This window comes from Canis lupus, chromosome 31 (genome assembly GCF_011100685.1).
Source record: "Canis lupus familiaris isolate Mischka breed German Shepherd chromosome 31, alternate assembly UU_Cfam_GSD_1.0, whole genome shotgun sequence".
NCBI lineage: Eukaryota > Metazoa > Chordata > Mammalia > Carnivora > Canidae > Canis > Canis lupus.
Window position 1 is genome coordinate 35913388 of NC_049252.1, and position 17340 is coordinate 35930727.

A 17340-nucleotide genomic window follows, 5' to 3' on the forward strand; every position below is an offset into this window, starting at 1 on the left:
CCCACCTCGTGGGGCAGGATTCTGGTTTCCTCACTCACCACCACCCGCCCCCCCCCACCCCCGCCAGGGGCAGACACAGGTGGCAGCCAGCCCAACATCCATCCATCCCCCTGCCACATCCCAACGAACAGGCCAGATAAGGCTCCTGGGGAAAGGACTGGCAATTCACTCTCTCGAAGCTCGGGGTGGCCGCAGGACACTTCTGGCAAACAAGACGTCAGCAGGGACCTGCTGGGGCTTCGGGGAACACGTCCTTCCCTGAAACAGGCACCTCCTTCTCCCCTTCCTCCTTCCTCCTTGGACCACGGCAGGAGCACCTGGAGCAGCGGGCGCCGTCTGTGATCACAGAGCAATGGTCTGAGGAAGGACCATCATCATCGGGGATGGTAGGGGAGGGCGCTGGAAGGGGTGCGGGTCCCTGATGGCACCGTGGGGCCACTGCCCCAGAGCGGGACCTGGGTTAGTCAGGGCGCATGTTATTGGCAGGTGACCCAGAGCTCCTATGAGGTTTATAGTAGGATCGGGATAGACGGGGGCTGGAGTCAGGAGGACGTGTTGGCCTCCCCTGTATTGTTGCTCACAAGGACACAGGAGGCACATGGCAGGACACCGAAGGGGACCCCTGGGATGAGCAATGACTGCTGAAGTGTTGGGGGGCCCCGCCTGCCCCCAGAGCCCCGCACACGTGGCTGGATGCATGTCTGGGCCGCGAGTTCTACGGGGTCCACCACTAAGGTGTACGGCACAAAGGCAAAATCTCCGCTTCCCTGGACCTCAGCTTCTGTTTGCTGGATTGGCTCTATTCGTTCTTCCTATAGGTTAGAGCTTCTTCTGCTGGTGGCCTTCCCTCACCTGGCCTCGGGGGCAAGGGGGCCAGTAGGTGGGGGTGGGGAGGGACAGAGAGAGATTTCCCTGGAAGACCTTTCCTGATTCTGATGAACGACCATGTACTGTTGGGGTGTCAGCAGGAAAGTGTTTCCACATAAAACAGAACTATTTTTATCAGAGAAGTGTTTTGTTTTCCTTCCTGTTTTACAAGAATGTACACAAAGTATATAATGGGGTTGGTATGAACTCGGTCACCCCCACACCCAAATATTTACATTCCAGGTGACTTAATGTTGCTCTCACGTCTGCTGGATCAGTGCAGGTGCCGGCATGTGTACGGGAAAGGATGCCCCGCCCGAGATGGGGGTGGCTGGGGGCTCCCGAGGGCAGCCACGCAAGGCCCTTGACCCCCACTTGCTGGGTGAGCCTGCTGAGAAACCACAGAGTGTTTCTGTCCCCACGGCCCTCGCTCTGCAAACACTCCATCTCAGGCCAGACCCATCCGGCTGCATTCCGTGAACTGACGGAGCAGCAGGACAAAGGACACAGGACACAGGTCACAGGGTGAGGTGTCCCTCTGCCTCCCGCAGGAAGAGCTGCTCTGGGCTCCCCAGGGGCCGCCCAGGGACACTAAGCCCGGTCACTGCTGTAAGACACGTGTGCTGGCTGCCCGCTCTGGGAGGCCCTCTCACCTGCCCCTCCTACTTAGCATCAGTGCTTCTTACTTCTATTACTCCTGTGCCTCGACTGTTGCTGGCACAGTCTTGCCGGGGCAGGGGGTACATGGAGGAGACTCTGCCGCAGAGTACCGAGGATACACACATCCTACATCCACATTTTATCGAGACTCAGATCTTGGGGCACCCGGGTGGCTCAGCGGTTGAGCGTCTGACTTCAGCTCAGGGTGTGACCCCGGGGTCCTGGGATCGAGTCCCACGTCAGGCTCCCTGCAGGGAGCCTGCTTCTCCTCTGTCACTCTGCCTCTCTCTCTCTCTCTCTCTCTGCATCTCTCAGGAATAAATAAATAAAATCTTTAAAAAAAAAAAAAAGACTCAGATCTCATCCAATCGTAAAGATGCCTCATGATTTTACGTACCTCTCAGCAAAATAGAACAGCTTCCAGCTAGACAAACTGTGCTATGTCATCACCTGAGAGACATCTCCCTTTTCGGAGGCCTGGAGTCAATGAACGTGGCCTGGAGTCCATGAAATAGTTATTTACCTTGGGTGGCTCAGCGGTTTAGCGCCGCCTTCAGCCCAGGGTGTGATCCTGGAGACCCAGGATCGAGTCCCTCATCGGACTCCCTGCATGGAGCCTGCTTCTCCCTCTGCCTGTGTCCCTGCCTCTCTCTCTCTCTCTCTCTCTCTCTCTCTGTCTCTCATGAATAAATAAATAAATAAAATCTTTAAAAAAATAGTTATTTATCTTGACTTGGCTTGTGCTGCCGTTTGGAGAGACCAGATTTATATGCATGAAATGAATTTAAAAACCGAGACACCTGCACCCCGATGTTTCTAGCAGCAATGTCCACAATAGCCAAACTGTGGAAGGAGCCTCGGTGCCCATCGACAGATGATGGATAAAGAAGCTGTGGTCTCTGTATACTGTGGAATATTCCTCAGCCATCAGAAACGATGAAGACCCACCATTTGCTTCAATGAGGATGGAACTGGAGGGTATTATGCTGAGTGAAGTAAGTCAATTGGAGAAGGATAAATATTATATGGTCTCATTCATTCGGGGAATATAAAAATAGTGAAAGGGATCATAGGGGAAAGGAGGGAAAATGAGTGAGAAATATCAGAAAGGGAGACAGAACATGAGAGACTCCTGACTCTGGGAAACGAACAAGGGGTGGGGGAAGGGGAGGAGGGCGGGGGGTGGAGGTGACTGGTGACAGGCACTGAGGGGGGCACTTGACGGGATGAACACTGGGTGATATGCTATATGTTGGCAAATTGAACTCCAATAAAAAAATACAAAAAAAAAAAAAAAGAGAAAGAAACACAACCTGTATTTAAATGTATATGGTACTTAAAAATCTTGATTTTAAAACATACACAGGGGCAGCCCGGGTGGCTCAGTGGTTTAGCGCCTGCCTTTGGCCCAGGATGTGATACTGGAGTCCCAGGATCGAGTCCCACGTCGGGCTCCCTGCATGGAGCCTGCTTCTCCCTCTGCCTGTGTCTCTGCCTCTCTCTCTCTCTCTGTCATGAATAAATAAATAAGATCTTTAAAAAAATTAAAAAAAGAATAAAACACACACACACAAGAAAAGAAAAGTTTCCAGAAATAAAAAAGGATCTGATTCTTCATATTTTACAAGTCCATCAAGTACTTGGGAAAATTGAACTTCAACAATCAACTCCAAGACATATCCTAGCAAAATTATTAGACTTCCTTAAAGAGAAAAATCCCTAAGTGAAATAATAATAAATTTATTGGATGTTGTAATAATGTAATATATATCCTAAATGTGGGATATATATGCATAATATAAAATTACTGGACATTAAAAAAATTTAAAAATAGATAAAAATAAAAACCAAGACACTTCACCATTATGAACTCCATGGTTTGGCCCAGGGGACAGATGGCACTGGGATTCAGAAAGAAGTGCCAGCCGGTGCTAAGGGAGACGGGGGAAGGTTTGAAAAGAACACGAAGCTACTGAACCCTGAAAGGAGAAGCTCAGGGGTGAAAGGGGAGGCCAGGTAGTGAAGTCGTGGGAGCACCCCGCTGTGGCACGGAGAGGGGGCCGAGGGTGGCGGGGGCACGGCCGGCCAGACGACCGCAGCAGCAGCCACTGTGGGAGGGGTGCTCACCTGTACGCGACACCCCGCAGGCACGGAGCGCTCCGCACGCTGTCACCTCTCGTCCCCATCGCGGCCCTGGGAGTGACGCAATTCTCCCAGGAGCCGAGCCAGTGACGAGGACACGTGCACAAGCCCAGGAGCGGGGCAGGCAGCCCAGGGAACTGGAATAAGAAGGTAGACAAGATGTGTGGCTTCAGGTCAAGTTCGTTCCAGCCTGATCCCAGGGGGAGGATCTCAGCGTAAGGAAGCTGGGGTGGGGGTGCGTGGGTGACCGTAAATCCCCAGCTGGGTGGTGACAGCAGTGCCCCCACAGAGCCCTGGGTGGGGGGGGTGCTGTCAGTAGCAGACCCTCACGGGGGCAGGTGTGGTGGGTGACAGGCCGGAGAGCATCTGGGGGCAGCACCAGTGGGATTGGCCGCAATGGGCCTTATTACCCTCCTACACCGATGGACTACCGGAAACACACGGAGAGCGATTATGGTCCCCAGGGGGACACTGGGAGGACCCAGAAACGGGCTCTCTGACTCTAAAGAAAGCACTTCCAGAGCACCCGGGTGGCCCAGCAGTTGAGCATCTGCCTTTGGCTCAGGGCCTGACCCAGGGGTCCTGGGATCAAGTCCCGCATTGGGGTCCCCGCAGGGAGCCTGCTTCTCCCTCTGCCTCTGTCTCTGCCTCTCTCTGTCTCTCATGAATAAATAAATAAGATTTTTTAAAAAAATAAAGCACTCGTTGCATTTATCCATTCTGTGATCGATTACTTATATTTTTCACTTGCTAACCTTAAAAATAAAACTGCTAGTTGTTTTACCAGCGAAAGATGGGTGCATTTGGGATGATGGAGAATTGCAATCTGGGACAAGTGAGAATAGAAGAGAGGAGGCTCTTTGATAGAGGAGTGGGGGCGGGCGGTGGTTTGGGGAGACTGTTGTCAACTGAAAGCCCTTTGGCGGCGTAAACTGGGAGCTGGAAGCGTCCAGGCTTTTCTCATTGGCGGGGCTGTTGCCATGAGCAGAAGAAAACGTCCTCCTCCTGGGGGGAGTAAAGCTGCAGCAAGAGCAAGAGCAGGGCCCCTCTCTTCCCGCTGGCTTTGGGATTGAAGAGGAGCTGTAGGGCCCTCAGCTCCCCGCTGCATGCCCCTCTACTCCATTTAGCGAAGTTTCTCTTCACTAATATTCACACACTCTTTTCACTACACCCAACTACTGGGTAAAGGGTTTGGTCGTACGATGAAGAAATTGGAATTAAGATGGAAAAGACTGAACCACCAGAGAACTGTAGAATTTTTCGATTATCTGATGCTCCCCTTGTTTTTTGTTTTTTGTTTAGATTTTATTTATTTATTCATGAGAGATACACACAGAGAGGCAGAGACACAGGCAGAGGGAGAAGCAGGGTCCCTGTAGGGAGCCCGATGCGGAACTCGATCCCAGGACCCCAGGATCATGACCTGAGCCAAAGGCAGACGCTCAACCGCTGAGTCTCCCAGGTGTCCCTATGTTGCCTTTATTCTATATTAAGATGTATAGACGATAGATAGATAGATAGATAGGGAATGAAAATGCCATAAGGAAAGTGTAAGACAAAAAAACAAGATAGGAAATAATATTCAGAGCCAGTACCATAGAAAATGTGCCATATCCCTAATATTTAAGAGCTGCCAAAAGTCAGAGAACAGAAAGACCAGTGGTTGAGCCCTTTCTCACACCATATCTAAAAAATCATCTCAAAGTGGATCAAAGACCTAAATATAAGAGCTAATGCTATCACGCACTAGAAAGAAACCGTAGGGGTGAACCTGCATGACCTTAGAGTTGGCAACGGTTTCTTAGATGTGACACCAAAAGCACAGGCAACAACAACAACAAAAGTACATTAATTGGATTTCACCAAAATCTAGAAGGTTTATGTATCGAACCAAGCATGCTCTCCAGAGAGTGAACAGCCAGCCCAGAGAATGGGGGAGATACTTGCAAATCGTCACTCTGATAAGGGTCTAGTGTCCACAGCCAAGAGACAAACAACCCAATTAAAAATGAGCTAAACACTTTGATGGACATTTCTCTGAAGAAGATACGCCGACGTCCGACAAGCACTTGAGAGGAAGCCCAATATCCACTGGGCATCAGGGAAAATCGAAATCACAATAAAATGCCACATCAGCCCCACTAGGGTGATTGCAATTTAAAAAAGAAAAAAGAAAGAAAGAAAAAAGAACAGAATCAGGGCATCTGGGTGGCCCAGTGGTTGAGCGTCTGCCTTCAGCTCAGGTCATGACCCCAGGGTCCTGAGATCGAGTCCCACATCGGGGTCCCCGCCGGGAGCCTGCTTCTTCCTCTGCCTGTATCCCTGCCCCTCTCTCATGAATAAATAAATAAAACCTTTTTAAAAATTAGAAATAAATAAAAAGAACAGAACAGAAGCAGCATTGGGGAGCATGTGGAGAAACCTTGCCGGTGGAAAGTAAAAAGGCACAGGGGCTGAGGACAGCAGTCTTCTGGAAGTTCCTCGAACGTTCACACTGAGTTACCACGGGACCCGGCAATTCCACCGCTAACTGGGAATCTGAAGGATTCGAATCTTGTATTTGATTCTTTCGTACCTTCTCCTGCCCCGGTTGTGAGGATTTTTAAAATCATACTAACCTTTCGCCCACCGTGCATCCTGCCAATATTTTCGGGCCGTTCAGTATCTTCAATTTATGTGCCAAAGAGATTCCCTTTGGGCTTTGATTGAAATGACACCAGTGAAGACGGATGGGTGGGGGGGTGGCAAGTAGAAGACGCCGCCGCCCTGTGTTTCTGACCCGGTGGGCACGCACTGCCCGGGGTCTTTGGTCAAGTCGTCCTGTTCTGTGCGTGTCTCACCCTCTTTACGTTGCTTGGAGGCGCTTCACAGTTGGGCCTGCAGCGGTGCTGGGAGTCTCTCCCCCGTGTTCACACGCTGGCGCGGCCCGTGCGCGGGTCCCGAAGGCACAGCGAGCCCCCGCGTGAGGGTGACCTTAGAGACCCTGGCGGCCACTCTGCCAACCCCGCCTCCAGTAGTTTCCACAAGTTGTGTGGAGCCAAACAAAGCGCAGACTCTGGAAAACAGCCTCCTGCAACCCACTCGCTGGTTTAATGAGTAAAAACTAATTGTAGAAAATAAAGTGGCGCTAATGAGGGGTCCCCTGCGACCAGCGCTGGGCCAACACGGAAGGGAGGCGTGGGGAGCCCGGGCCAACACACACGCCTGGAGGGTATAAAAGCTGACAGATGGCTCAAGCACCTCACACTCACACACTCACACCCGCACCCACACACACCCACACCCACCCCAGCACCCACACCATGGCCGCCTCCACCCTGTCCTGTCTGCTCCAGCGACCTGAGCTACGGCGGCCGCGCCTGCCTGCCCGGCTCCGGCGACTCCTGCCCCGACCCCTCCTGGCATGTGGACGACTGTCCCGAGAGCTACTGCGAGCCCCCCTGCTGCGCCCCGGCCTCCTGCCTGACCCTCCTCTGCACCCCTGCGAGCTGCGGGTCCAGCCCCTGCCCACCAGCCTGCCCCGGCTCCTGCCAGCCCTCGTGCGGCAGCTGCTCCCCCTGCCAGGAGGGCTGCGGTGTGTCTGTCTGCTGCAAGCCCGTGTGCTGCACCCCCGTCTGCTGCAAGCCCGTCTGCTGCACCCCCGTCTGCTACAAGCCCGTCTGCTGCACCCCTGTCTGCTGCAAGCCCGTCTGCTGTGAGGCATCCCCTTGCTCAGCCTCCCCCTGCTGCCAGCAGTCTAGCTGCCAGCCCTCCTGCTGCAGCTCCTCCCCGTGCCAGGAAGACAGCTGTGTGTCTGTCTGCTGCAAGCCCGTCTGCTGCACCCCCGTCTGCTGCAAGCCCGTGTGCTGCACCCCCGTCTGCTGCACCCCTGTCTGCTGCAAGCCTGTCTGCTGTGAGGCTTCCCCCTGCTGTCAGCAGTCTAGCTGCCAGCCCTCTTGCTGCAGCTCCTCCCCCTGCCAGGAAGACAGCTGTGTGTCTGTCTGCTGCAAGCCCGTGTGCTGCACCCCTGTCTGCTGCACCCCTGTCTGCTGCAAGCCCGTGTGCTGTGAGGCATCCCCTTGCTCAGCCTCCCCCTGCTGCCAGCAGTCTAGCTGCCAGCCCTCCTGCTGCAGCTCCTCCCCCTGCCAGGAAGACAGCTGTGGGTCTGTCTGCTGCAAGCCCGTGTGCTGCACCCCTGTCTGCTGCAAGCCCGTGTGCTGCACCCCCATCTGCTGCACCCCTGTCTGCTGCAAGCCTGTCTGCTGCCAGGCCTCCCCCTGCTGCCAGCCCAGCCCCTGCAGACCCTCCTCCTGCGTGTCCCTCCTCTGCCGCCCCGTGTGCAGGCCCGCCTGCTGCGCCTCCCCCTCCCCCTGCCAGTCCAGCTGCCGCCCCCAGGCCTCCAGTGTGTCCCTGCTGTGCCGCCCCGTGTGCTCCCGCCAGGCCTGCCGCCGCCCCGCCTGCAGCTGAGCAGCCTGAACTGCCCCGGGAGCTGCCATCTCAGCTGCTGAGCCCCCGGTCCCCCAACCCCGGGACCCCCTGCCCCCGGTGGACATGCGGCTGCTGCCAACTGGGAACCTGAACAGGCCGCCCGCCCCTCTCTGGGGAGACGGCCCGCAGCCCTCAGCAGGGGCGACCTGCGGCCCCGAGGCCCTCGTCTGCATGAGCCGTGGCTTGTAATCCGTGTGACGAAGGCCAATCGCCGTAATCAATAAAGCGTTTGTGTCGTGAAGTAGAGATGGGCGTGTGTCTGTCCCTCCTCCTCCGAGCCTGAGAGCCCCCGGGTTGGAGCCGTGGCTGCTGTGGGTGGGGCCGCAAACAGTGAAGACACAGTCTCACGTCCAAGCTCAAAGCATCTGAGAGAATGTGGATGTCACCTGCACGCACCTGGCCCTTCCCCTCCCAGGACCCCCCCACACCCACACCCACACCCACACACACCCACACCCACCCACGGTGCGGAGCCCTCCCAGCCTGGGCCCGGGAGGTGAGCAGGGCCGCAGAAGGCCCGCACCCTGAGTGGCCTTCGGGCTCCTGGCCCACCCGGCCCCCTGCCCTTGCAGGTGAAGGGGAGCTGCAGGACCCTAACCGGCGGGACCCCGAGGCTCAGTACCCAGCACCGTGCTGACTCCCCTGGGGAGGGGTCCCCACACAGGGGAGCGGCCGCTTGCTGGGTGGGCACAAGGGCTGGTGCTCTGAGCCCCGCAAATCCCCTTAGGCCCTGAGAGGGGTGCAGGGTGGGTCAGGCATCATCCACTCTACTCAAGGCTTCGAGGCCTGATTAAGGAGATGGGGGCAAAAAGGTGCCTTGTGGACAAACCCTTGGGACAGCGGGGGAGGACGGGCCTGCAGTCTCAGGGGACCACAGCGCTGGGGGGCCAGGCGGGCACCAGGCAGACCAACCAGGCCGGCATCAGGCCCCCCTTATGTCTTGTACCAGGAACAGGGGGGAGAGGCCCGGGGGCAGAAGAGCAGAGGCGCGGCAGGCGGGAGAGGACAGGCGCCCCCTCAGAGGCTGGCTCCCCTGGCCCCAGGCGGGCTCTACCCCGGGGGAGGACCCAGAGCCAAGGGGCCTCGAAAGGGAAAGGGGCTGGGCTCTTAAACCCCTCAGTTCACCTGAATTGATTCAAAACTTGTGCCCGTTACTTGTTCATTTAAATTTTAAGAAAACCAGACCATCTGCACAGATAAAGGCGGAGACCCGGGTGGATTCCGCACCCCGAGGCGAAGGGAGGCTCCACACCCCAGACCCCAGGGCCTGTGAAGGGCACAGATGTTGACTCCTGAGGAAACCAGCGGCCCACAACGGTGCCAAAATAGTGTGCGGGAGGGTTGGGTGGGGCCCTGCAAGAGGCACCCCTGCCCTGGGCTGGCGGCTCGACACCCCGGACCACCTGACGGTTCCTGCAGGAGGCTCAGTTACCCTGCAAAGGCCTGGCCAGCCTGCCTGCGGCCAACGGCTCCTGGCTGGGGTGTCTACACGGTCGGCTGGACTGCTTCCAGACGGGGCGTCTACATGGCCAACCCAGCCACTTATAGATGGTATCTACACGGTCAGCTGGACTGCTCACAGATGGGGTGTCTACACAGCCAGCCAGACTGCTTACAGATGGGACATGTACACGGTCAGCCCAGCTGCTCCTAGACAGGGCGTCTACACAGTCAGCTGGACTGCTCACAGATAGGACGTCTACACAGTCAGCCTGGTTGCTCCCAGATGGGGCATCTACAAGGTCAGCCAGACTGCTCACAGTTAGGGCATCTACACAGCCAACCAACTGCTCACAGATAGGATGTCTACACAGTCAGCTGGCTGCTCCCAGACAGGGCATCTATACGGTCAGCCTGACTGATCACAGATTGGGCATCTACACAGTCAGCCTGGCTGCTCACAGGTGGGGTGTCTACACGGCCAGGCAGTGTGCTCATGCAGGGGCCTCTACACAGTCAGCCACGCTGCTCATAGTTGAGGCGTCTACACGGTCATCCAGACTGCTCACAGACGGGGCATCTACACAGTCAGCCAGACTGCTCCCAGACAGGGCGTCTACACGACCAGCCAGCCCCGGTTGCCCAAGGAGAGAATGCATCGGAGGTGTCAGCGTCCACGATGCCTGTTCCGCTGCAGAGACATGGCTCAGCGCTCAGAGCCCCCACCCCCCCACCCTCCGAACCCCCACCCCCCTCCGAGCCCCCCCCCTCCGAGCCCCACCACCCCCAGCCTCAAAGCCCCCACCGCCCCCACCCTCCGAGCCCCCCAGCCCCCCACCCCGACCCCGGGGAGCCCCTCTGCGGGCGGCGGCCTGGTGCACCCGGGAGCAGCGCGGTCCCCCTCCCACCCCTCAAGGGCATCCCCCGGGCGGGGCCTGCGCGCTGCCTGTGGCAAGCCTGGGGGGCGCCCGGGGGGAGGGGCCCCAGCTGGACACGCGGTGGGGCTCTCGGGCCGGGAGGAGGGAGCCCCGCAGGCGCCCCGGCCCGACCCTCACATGCTCGCGACCCGAGGCCTGGGGGTGCCGGGCGCTCCCAGAACCGTGGGTGCGCGGTCCCGGCGCGGTCAGGACCCCGCGGGAGCTCCCCGGGGACCACGTCCTGGTTCAGGCGCCCCCCGCCCCCCCCGCCCCCCCGCTGACCCCGGCTCCCCTGGCGCTGCCCTGCCCTCGTGTGTCCCCGGCGGCCCGCGCCCCGGCCCGGGGAGTCAGCCCGAGGGTGTCCGCGGTCCCCCGCAAGGGGCGCAGGCGCGTCGGGGCAGGGCGGGTTGGCGGGTCGGGGGTCCCCACCCCGAGCCACGCGGGCCCCACGCGGGAGCGCGGACGGCGGGCGTCGAGGCTGGCGACGCAGGGGCTGAGTCTGCGCGGGGGCCGCGGGGGCCACGGGGACGCACGCACCGGCGCTGCGGGAGCACCGACCCCGGCGGACGCTCAGGTCCCGGCGGCCACGCTCTGGGGGGCCCGGTCCTTGCGGAGCGCCCGCACACCAGTCCCCCGGCCCCCGGGCGCAGCGCCGTCCCCGCGCGGGGCTCCCTGCTGCGTGCTCCCTGCTCGGGGCTCCCTGCTCCGTGCTCCCTGCACCCTGCTCAGGGCTCCCTGCTCGGTGCTCCCTGTGCGGGGCTCCCTGAACCTTGCTCGGTGCTCCCTGCACCCTGCTCGGTCCTCCCTGCCCGGTGCTCCCTGCTCGTTGCTCCCTGCTCCGTGCTCTGTGCGTGATGCTCCCTGCTCAATGCTCCTTGCACCCTGCTCGGTGCTCCCTGCTCGGGGGATCCCTGCTCCGTGCTCTGTGCACGTTGCTTCGTGCACGGTGCTCCCTGCTCGGTGCTCCCTGCTCTGTGAGCGGGGCTCCCTGCTCCGTGCTCCGTGTGTGGTGCTCCCTGCTTAGTGCTCCCTGCACCCTGCTCTGTTCCTGCTCCCTGTTTCATGCTCCTTGCTCGGTGCTCCTTGCTCCGTCTCTCTGTGTGGTGCTCCTTGCTCAGTGCTCCCTGCACCCTGCTCGGTGTTCCCTGCTCGGTGCTCCGTGCTCCGCGCTCCATGCTCCCCACTCTGTGCTCCAAGCCCGCAGCGCAGCATCCCGTTTCCCACGGCCTCCTCTTCCGTGCCCCCTGCCCATCTATCTTCTCGCGAGTCCGTGGATGACGAGGGCCCACCCGGCCCACCCGGCCCACCTCCCAGTGCACGAGCCTCAGGTCGCCCGTCTGCGGAGCCGCCTCGCCTGCAGGGCTGTATTGACCGGTCCTGGGGAGGGGGACGCTGGCGACTCCGGGGGGGAGTTACCCCCAGAGCCCTGTCCCCGTGGACGAAGGAGGAGCTGTGCTCTTCCCCGGAGCATACACGTCCCGGTTTTCGACCAGGTTGGCCTCGTATGTCAGTGGCTGAGTGGGGACCTTTGTACCTAAAAGGCAGGTGGGAAGGTTGGAGACGCACCCTCAGTCCCTCCCAGCAGAGCAAGAACGAACCTCGGTGGTTCGAGGGACAAAGTGGGACCAAAGGAAGCCCCGGGGGCGCCTCAGGCTGAGCAGGAGGCCCACTCGCCCCCTCGCCGCCTGGGCATGGCCATCTAGTAACCGGGGCGCCTCGGCAGAGGGAGCACTCCTGGATCCTGGGGAGCCACCTGGAGAAAGCAGTTTCGAGAAAGGCACTAAAGGAGACACGCCGCACACTTGGGGGCTTTGCACACGCTCTGGGATTTATTAGACTCTCGTGGGGGCAGCTGCAGAGCCTGGGCACTTGCACCAGCCAGCTGGGTGCTGTGTGGGTGACCCAGGCCGGGGGACCCAGTGGGCGACCCGCTCTGCCTGGTTAATGAGGATCAAGCGGCTTTGCTGGAAGATGATCCAGTTGGGTCCAGAAGGTCTGAGATGGATGATGCCTGGGCTGCCTGGTAGGAGCTCAGAGCAGCTACTTCTGATTGCAGGGAGGAGGGGGTCCTAGGAGGCCACAGCTCAGCAGCAGTTAGGGGTGCCGCAGGGACCAGGGGTGCAGACCAGGGTGGGGCGGGAGGGCTGGCAGCAGCCAGAGGACTGACAGGAGGAGGCCACATACACGATGGGCTTGCAGCTCACGGGCAGGCACACGGCAGGCTTGTAGCTCACTGGAAAGCACACAACTGGCCTGTAGCTCACGGGCACACAGCTGGACACCTGGCAGGAGCTGGGCACGCAGCTGGACACCTGGCAGGGGTTGGGCACACAGCTGGATACCTGGCAGGAGCTGGGCATGCAGCTGGACACCTGGCAGGAGCTGGGCACACAGCTGGACACCTGGCAGGGGCTGGGCACACAGCTGGACAGCCTGACAGGGGCTGGGCACGCAGCTGGACACCTGGCAGGAGCTGGGCACGCAGCTGGACACCTGGCAGGAGCTGGGCACACAGCTGGACACCTGGCAGGGGCTGGGCACACAGCTGGACACCTGGCAGGAGCTGGGCACGCAGATGGACACCTGGCAGGGTCTGAGCAAGCAGCTGGACACCTGGCAGGGGCTGGGCACACAGCTGGACACCTGGCAGGAGCTGGGCACGCAGCTGGACACCTGGCAGGAGCTGGGCACGCAGCTGGACACCTGGCAGGGGCTGGGCACACAGCTGGACACCTGACAGGGGCTGGGCACGCAGCTGGACACCTGGCAGGAGCTGGGCATGCAGCTGGACACCTGGCAGGAGCTGGGCATGCAGCTGGACACCTGGCAGGGGCTGGGCACACAGCTGGACACCTGGCAGGAACTGGGCACGCAGATGGACACCTGGCAGGGTCTGAGCAAGCAGCTGGACACCTGGCAGAGGCTGGGCACACAGCTGGACACCTGGCAGGAGCTGGGCACGCAGCAGGCCGGCTGGCAGCCCTCGGAGCAGCTGGTGTGGCACATGGTGGAGTGGGGCTGGAGTGGAGTCAGGGACGAGGACAGGCTGGTCTGGAGGCTCCTCCCCGGTGGCCTTTATACCCAGCTGTGGCGTCCCTTCCTGCAGTTGCCTGATGGTTTTCCTCCTCCTCCTCCACGTCTCTCCCCGGAGTTCCTGGTGCGAGTGACTCAGTTCAGGAAACCCCGTGTCAGCTGCAGGCTTGCCATGACCCAGCGGCCCCGGGAGTTCTGGATTCAGAGCCCGGGTAGGATGGTGAGGGACCATCAGCTGGGGACAGGGGACCCCCACATCGGGATGTTGGGGGGCCTCCCTGAGCTGATACACCATCCTCCATCCACACAAGCACCGTCCCCCTCACCAGACCGGGATCGATTCGGAAATTCCGTGATCCAGAATCTTCCCGACAGACCAGAGCCGAGCAGCAGGACTCCTCGTGGCCGGCGGCCATGGCCACGTCACACATGTCACACTGTCCCAGCCCTGCGCCAGGTGCCGTGCGGGACCCTTGCACATGGATCCGCTCATCCCTGATTAGTCACCAATCCCTGTCACCATCCAAGGGGTGGGGGGGACCCCACTTACACGAAGGTGCAGTCAGAGTCCCTGACGTGTGGGCCTTCTCACCACCAGGGGAAGCAGCAGGGATCTGAAGCTGCTCGGTTGCACCCTGGAGTCCGGGGCCTCGACCTCGGTGCCAGATTATGTGGGACTTTAGGGGTTTTCTGAGACTCTTGGATCTGTAAATTAGAATTTAAATAAAAACAAATTTGTGGGGGGAGTCCTGGGTGGCTCACTGGTTAAAGATCCGACTCTTGATCTCAGCTCAGCTCTTGACCTCAGGGTGGTGAGCTCAAGCCCCCCGTTGGGATCCACGCTGGGCATGGAGCCTACTTGAAAAACCATCGGGGACTTTGGTCCACTATTTACGTCTCAATATCATTCTCTGCTCCTCCTTGGGTTGGGATCGCTCGTTGTTAGACTTCCTGATATGGTCCCCTAGTCACTCTTCGTGTGTCTTAATTCTGTTTTCTCTTCTTCACATTGGGTCTTTCCCACTCACGTGTCTTCCCGTGGACAGTCTTTCACATCCCATGGGCCCGGGTGTGCAATGCCTGGACCTCAAGCGTGTGGGCTGAGCCTGGCCCCCTGCAGCCCAGCACCCCCTCTACAGGATCGCCCGCTGTTCCAGGAACGTGCCTCTTTCTGCGGCAGCGTCCTCACACCCCCACAACTGCCTCTGCTTGGAACCCTGCCCCCGCCACGTCACCTGCATGCCAGCTCGGCATCGCCTCCCCCCGGGGGGGCCCCAAACCACCCACCAGCACCTTCATTTTTCTCTACCTGCTGAACCTGTTTTTCTTTCTGGGACTTGGCCTGCTCTGGAATCATTTCACGCATTAACTTTCACACACTCGTTCATTCCTCGCCCGCAAGGCTCACGGGGCCAGCACGTCTCTGTGGCCGGCACACAATACATATGTGTTGCACGAACAAACCAGCTGTTGCATAGATTACTAGGAGGCAGAAGGGGTCACCTCTCCATAAAGGGAGGAGAGTAACTATTTCAGGCTGGCAGTGGCCTGCTCTCGATAAGCACCCCGCATTACAGAGCAAGCCCCAGACAACACGGAAGCAAACGAGCATGACTGTTTCCAATAAAACTTTATTTACAAAACAAGCAGAGGCCCGACTTGTCCCACAGACTTCCCTGCTTCCCAGCATAGGGATCCCCACTTTAATGTTCTCTGTGCAGAACAAAAGCTCAGAATGCATCACTGCCCCAAAGTGCCCCCAGACGGCATGAGGCAAGAAGGGATGAAGGATGCAGTCCGGAGTGGAGCCAGTGGTGCTGTGTGCACAGTGCGGGCCTGGAGAGATCACCCCAACCCCACGCAAAGTCAAACCAGAACAACCTGTTTACAGAAGAAGAAATTGGCCTCTACGCTAAACCTATTTATGGTGGAGCCTGACACAGGAGAGCACACCCGCGACAGGATGTGGGGGGAAGCGTGCTGGAAACAACTGAGGAAGTCAACAGGCAGTCATGCTCCAGGACGCTCCAGCCGGGGTATAAAGGCCGCCCCGGGAGCACCCTCCAGACACCTCCACCCTCCTCCCTGACACCAGCCCAGCTCCACGCCAACATGTGCCACACCAGCTGCTCTCCGGGCTGCCAGGCTTCCTGCTTCACCTCCAGCCCCTGCCAGGCGTCCTGCTACGTGCCCGTGAGCTGCCGGCCCTCCGTGTCCGTGCCCGTGAGCTGCCGGCCCTCTGTGTCCGTGCCCGTGAGCTGCCAGCCTGCCGTGTCCGTGCCCGTGAGCTGCCGGCCCTCCGTGTATGTCGTCCCCTCCTCCCAGTCCTCCGTGTGCCTGCCCGTGAGCTGCAAGCCCCTGGTGTTTGTGACCTCCTCCTGCCAGTCCCCTGGGTCCTGCCAGCCCTCCCGCCCCACCCTGGTCTGCAGGCCCGTCTCCTGTAGCACCCCGACCTGCTTCTGACCATGAGCCTCCTGCCCAGCCACTCCCAAGGCATGGGGGCCACACCTGTACCCTTCCTGGAACAAGACTTCGGTGGGTCTCCAGGTTCTGCACGGGGCAGATGAAGAACATGCCCAGCAGATCCTCTGAAGCCAGTGACAAGGATGGAGCAGGATGATCTGGATCCTTCTGTGACCCTGGGAAGTGTGCCCCCCACCCCTGGGAAGCCCTGGTTTTCCAGGGGCTTCTGTCTCCAGCGGGGAACCAACCCTATGTGAGCCAAATAAATTGTGCCTTCCTGATGCAGCTTGTCCCTCTAGTTTATTTTCACATATTTTGAAGTTCTTATCTCAAAGACATATATAAGTGTAAGTACAACAGCCCCTCCTCAAGGAGCCCTTTCTCCAACAGCTCAGCTGGGGGTGGGGAGGGGGGCTTGGAGGGTGCAGGGGGAAGGTGCACACCCAGCACCCGAGACTCACTTTATAGATGGGGAAGGGCAGAGGACGAGCTACCCCTACTGAACAGGGGCCGGGAATCAGAGCGCTGCAAAAGGCGGGGGGGGCAGGGGAAGCTCACACAAACCCTCCCCAACTACAAAGTGGAGTCTGGCCTGTTTTGCAGGGAGAAGCAGTAGGAAGTGAGAAAGCCTCACCCTCCACGACCCAGGCACATAGGCCTGCTCAAGACTGACCCTGGGCCAGGACAACAGAGCCCTCCTGGTCCAACTCAGCCTGGCTGGTAGAGCTGCAGGAGGAGGATCAGTCATTGGAGGGGGAGGCAGGCATGTGTAGAGGTCCCCTCCACGTGCCAGACACACGAGGGCAGGAGAAAACTCAGGGCAGAGCAAGAACACTGTGCCTCCAGCCCTTGCCCTAAGCACACGGCCCTGGAAACCCACCATAAAGGAATCTAAACTCTTAGGTACCTTGAAGGTCATCACAATAACAATAAAACCCAAACCAAGGTCAACATCTGAGCAGGTTGATCCAAACTTCCCCCCCATCACACACATAACCTGACTGGAGAGACCCACCCATTTCCAGGAAGAAACACTTAGCACATGATATCTGATATTCAATCAAAAATGAGAAGACAGGACAGCCTGGGTGGCTCAGTGGTTTAGCGCCGTCTTCAGTCCAAGATGTGATCCTGGAGTCCCGGGATCGAGTCCCGCATTGGACTCCCTGTGTGGAGCTTGCTTCTCCCTCTGCCTGTGTCTCTGCCTCTCTTTCTCTCTGTGTCTCTATGAATAAAAAAAAATTTTTTTAATCTTTAAAATCCATAAGGAAGAGAAAATACTTTTACAGTACTATGCTATATATATTTTTTTAATCCAGGCCATTCAGACTCATGTTGTTCAAGAGTCAAC

At 58.8% G+C, this 17340-nt stretch overlaps 2 protein-coding genes across 2 annotated transcripts; both read left to right on the forward strand.

The window, feature by feature from the left end:
• Window positions 1–6971: 6971 nt before the first annotated feature.
• LOC610875 (keratin-associated protein 10-8) lies at window positions 6972–8115 on the forward strand. Its single transcript, XM_038581153.1, is given in 2 exon segments — window positions 6972–6992; window positions 6994–8115. Coding segments are annotated over 2 exon segments (1143 nt in total).
• Window positions 8116–15285: 7170 nt separating this feature from the next.
• On the forward strand, window positions 15286–16270 carry LOC610887 (keratin-associated protein 12-1-like). Its single transcript, XM_038581150.1, has one exon. The coding sequence runs from the start codon at window positions 15639–15641 to the stop codon at window positions 15987–15989; it is 351 nt and encodes a 116-aa protein (XP_038437078.1). The 5' UTR covers window positions 15286–15638; the 3' UTR covers window positions 15990–16270.
• The last annotated feature ends 1070 nt before the right edge of the window (window positions 16271–17340 follow it).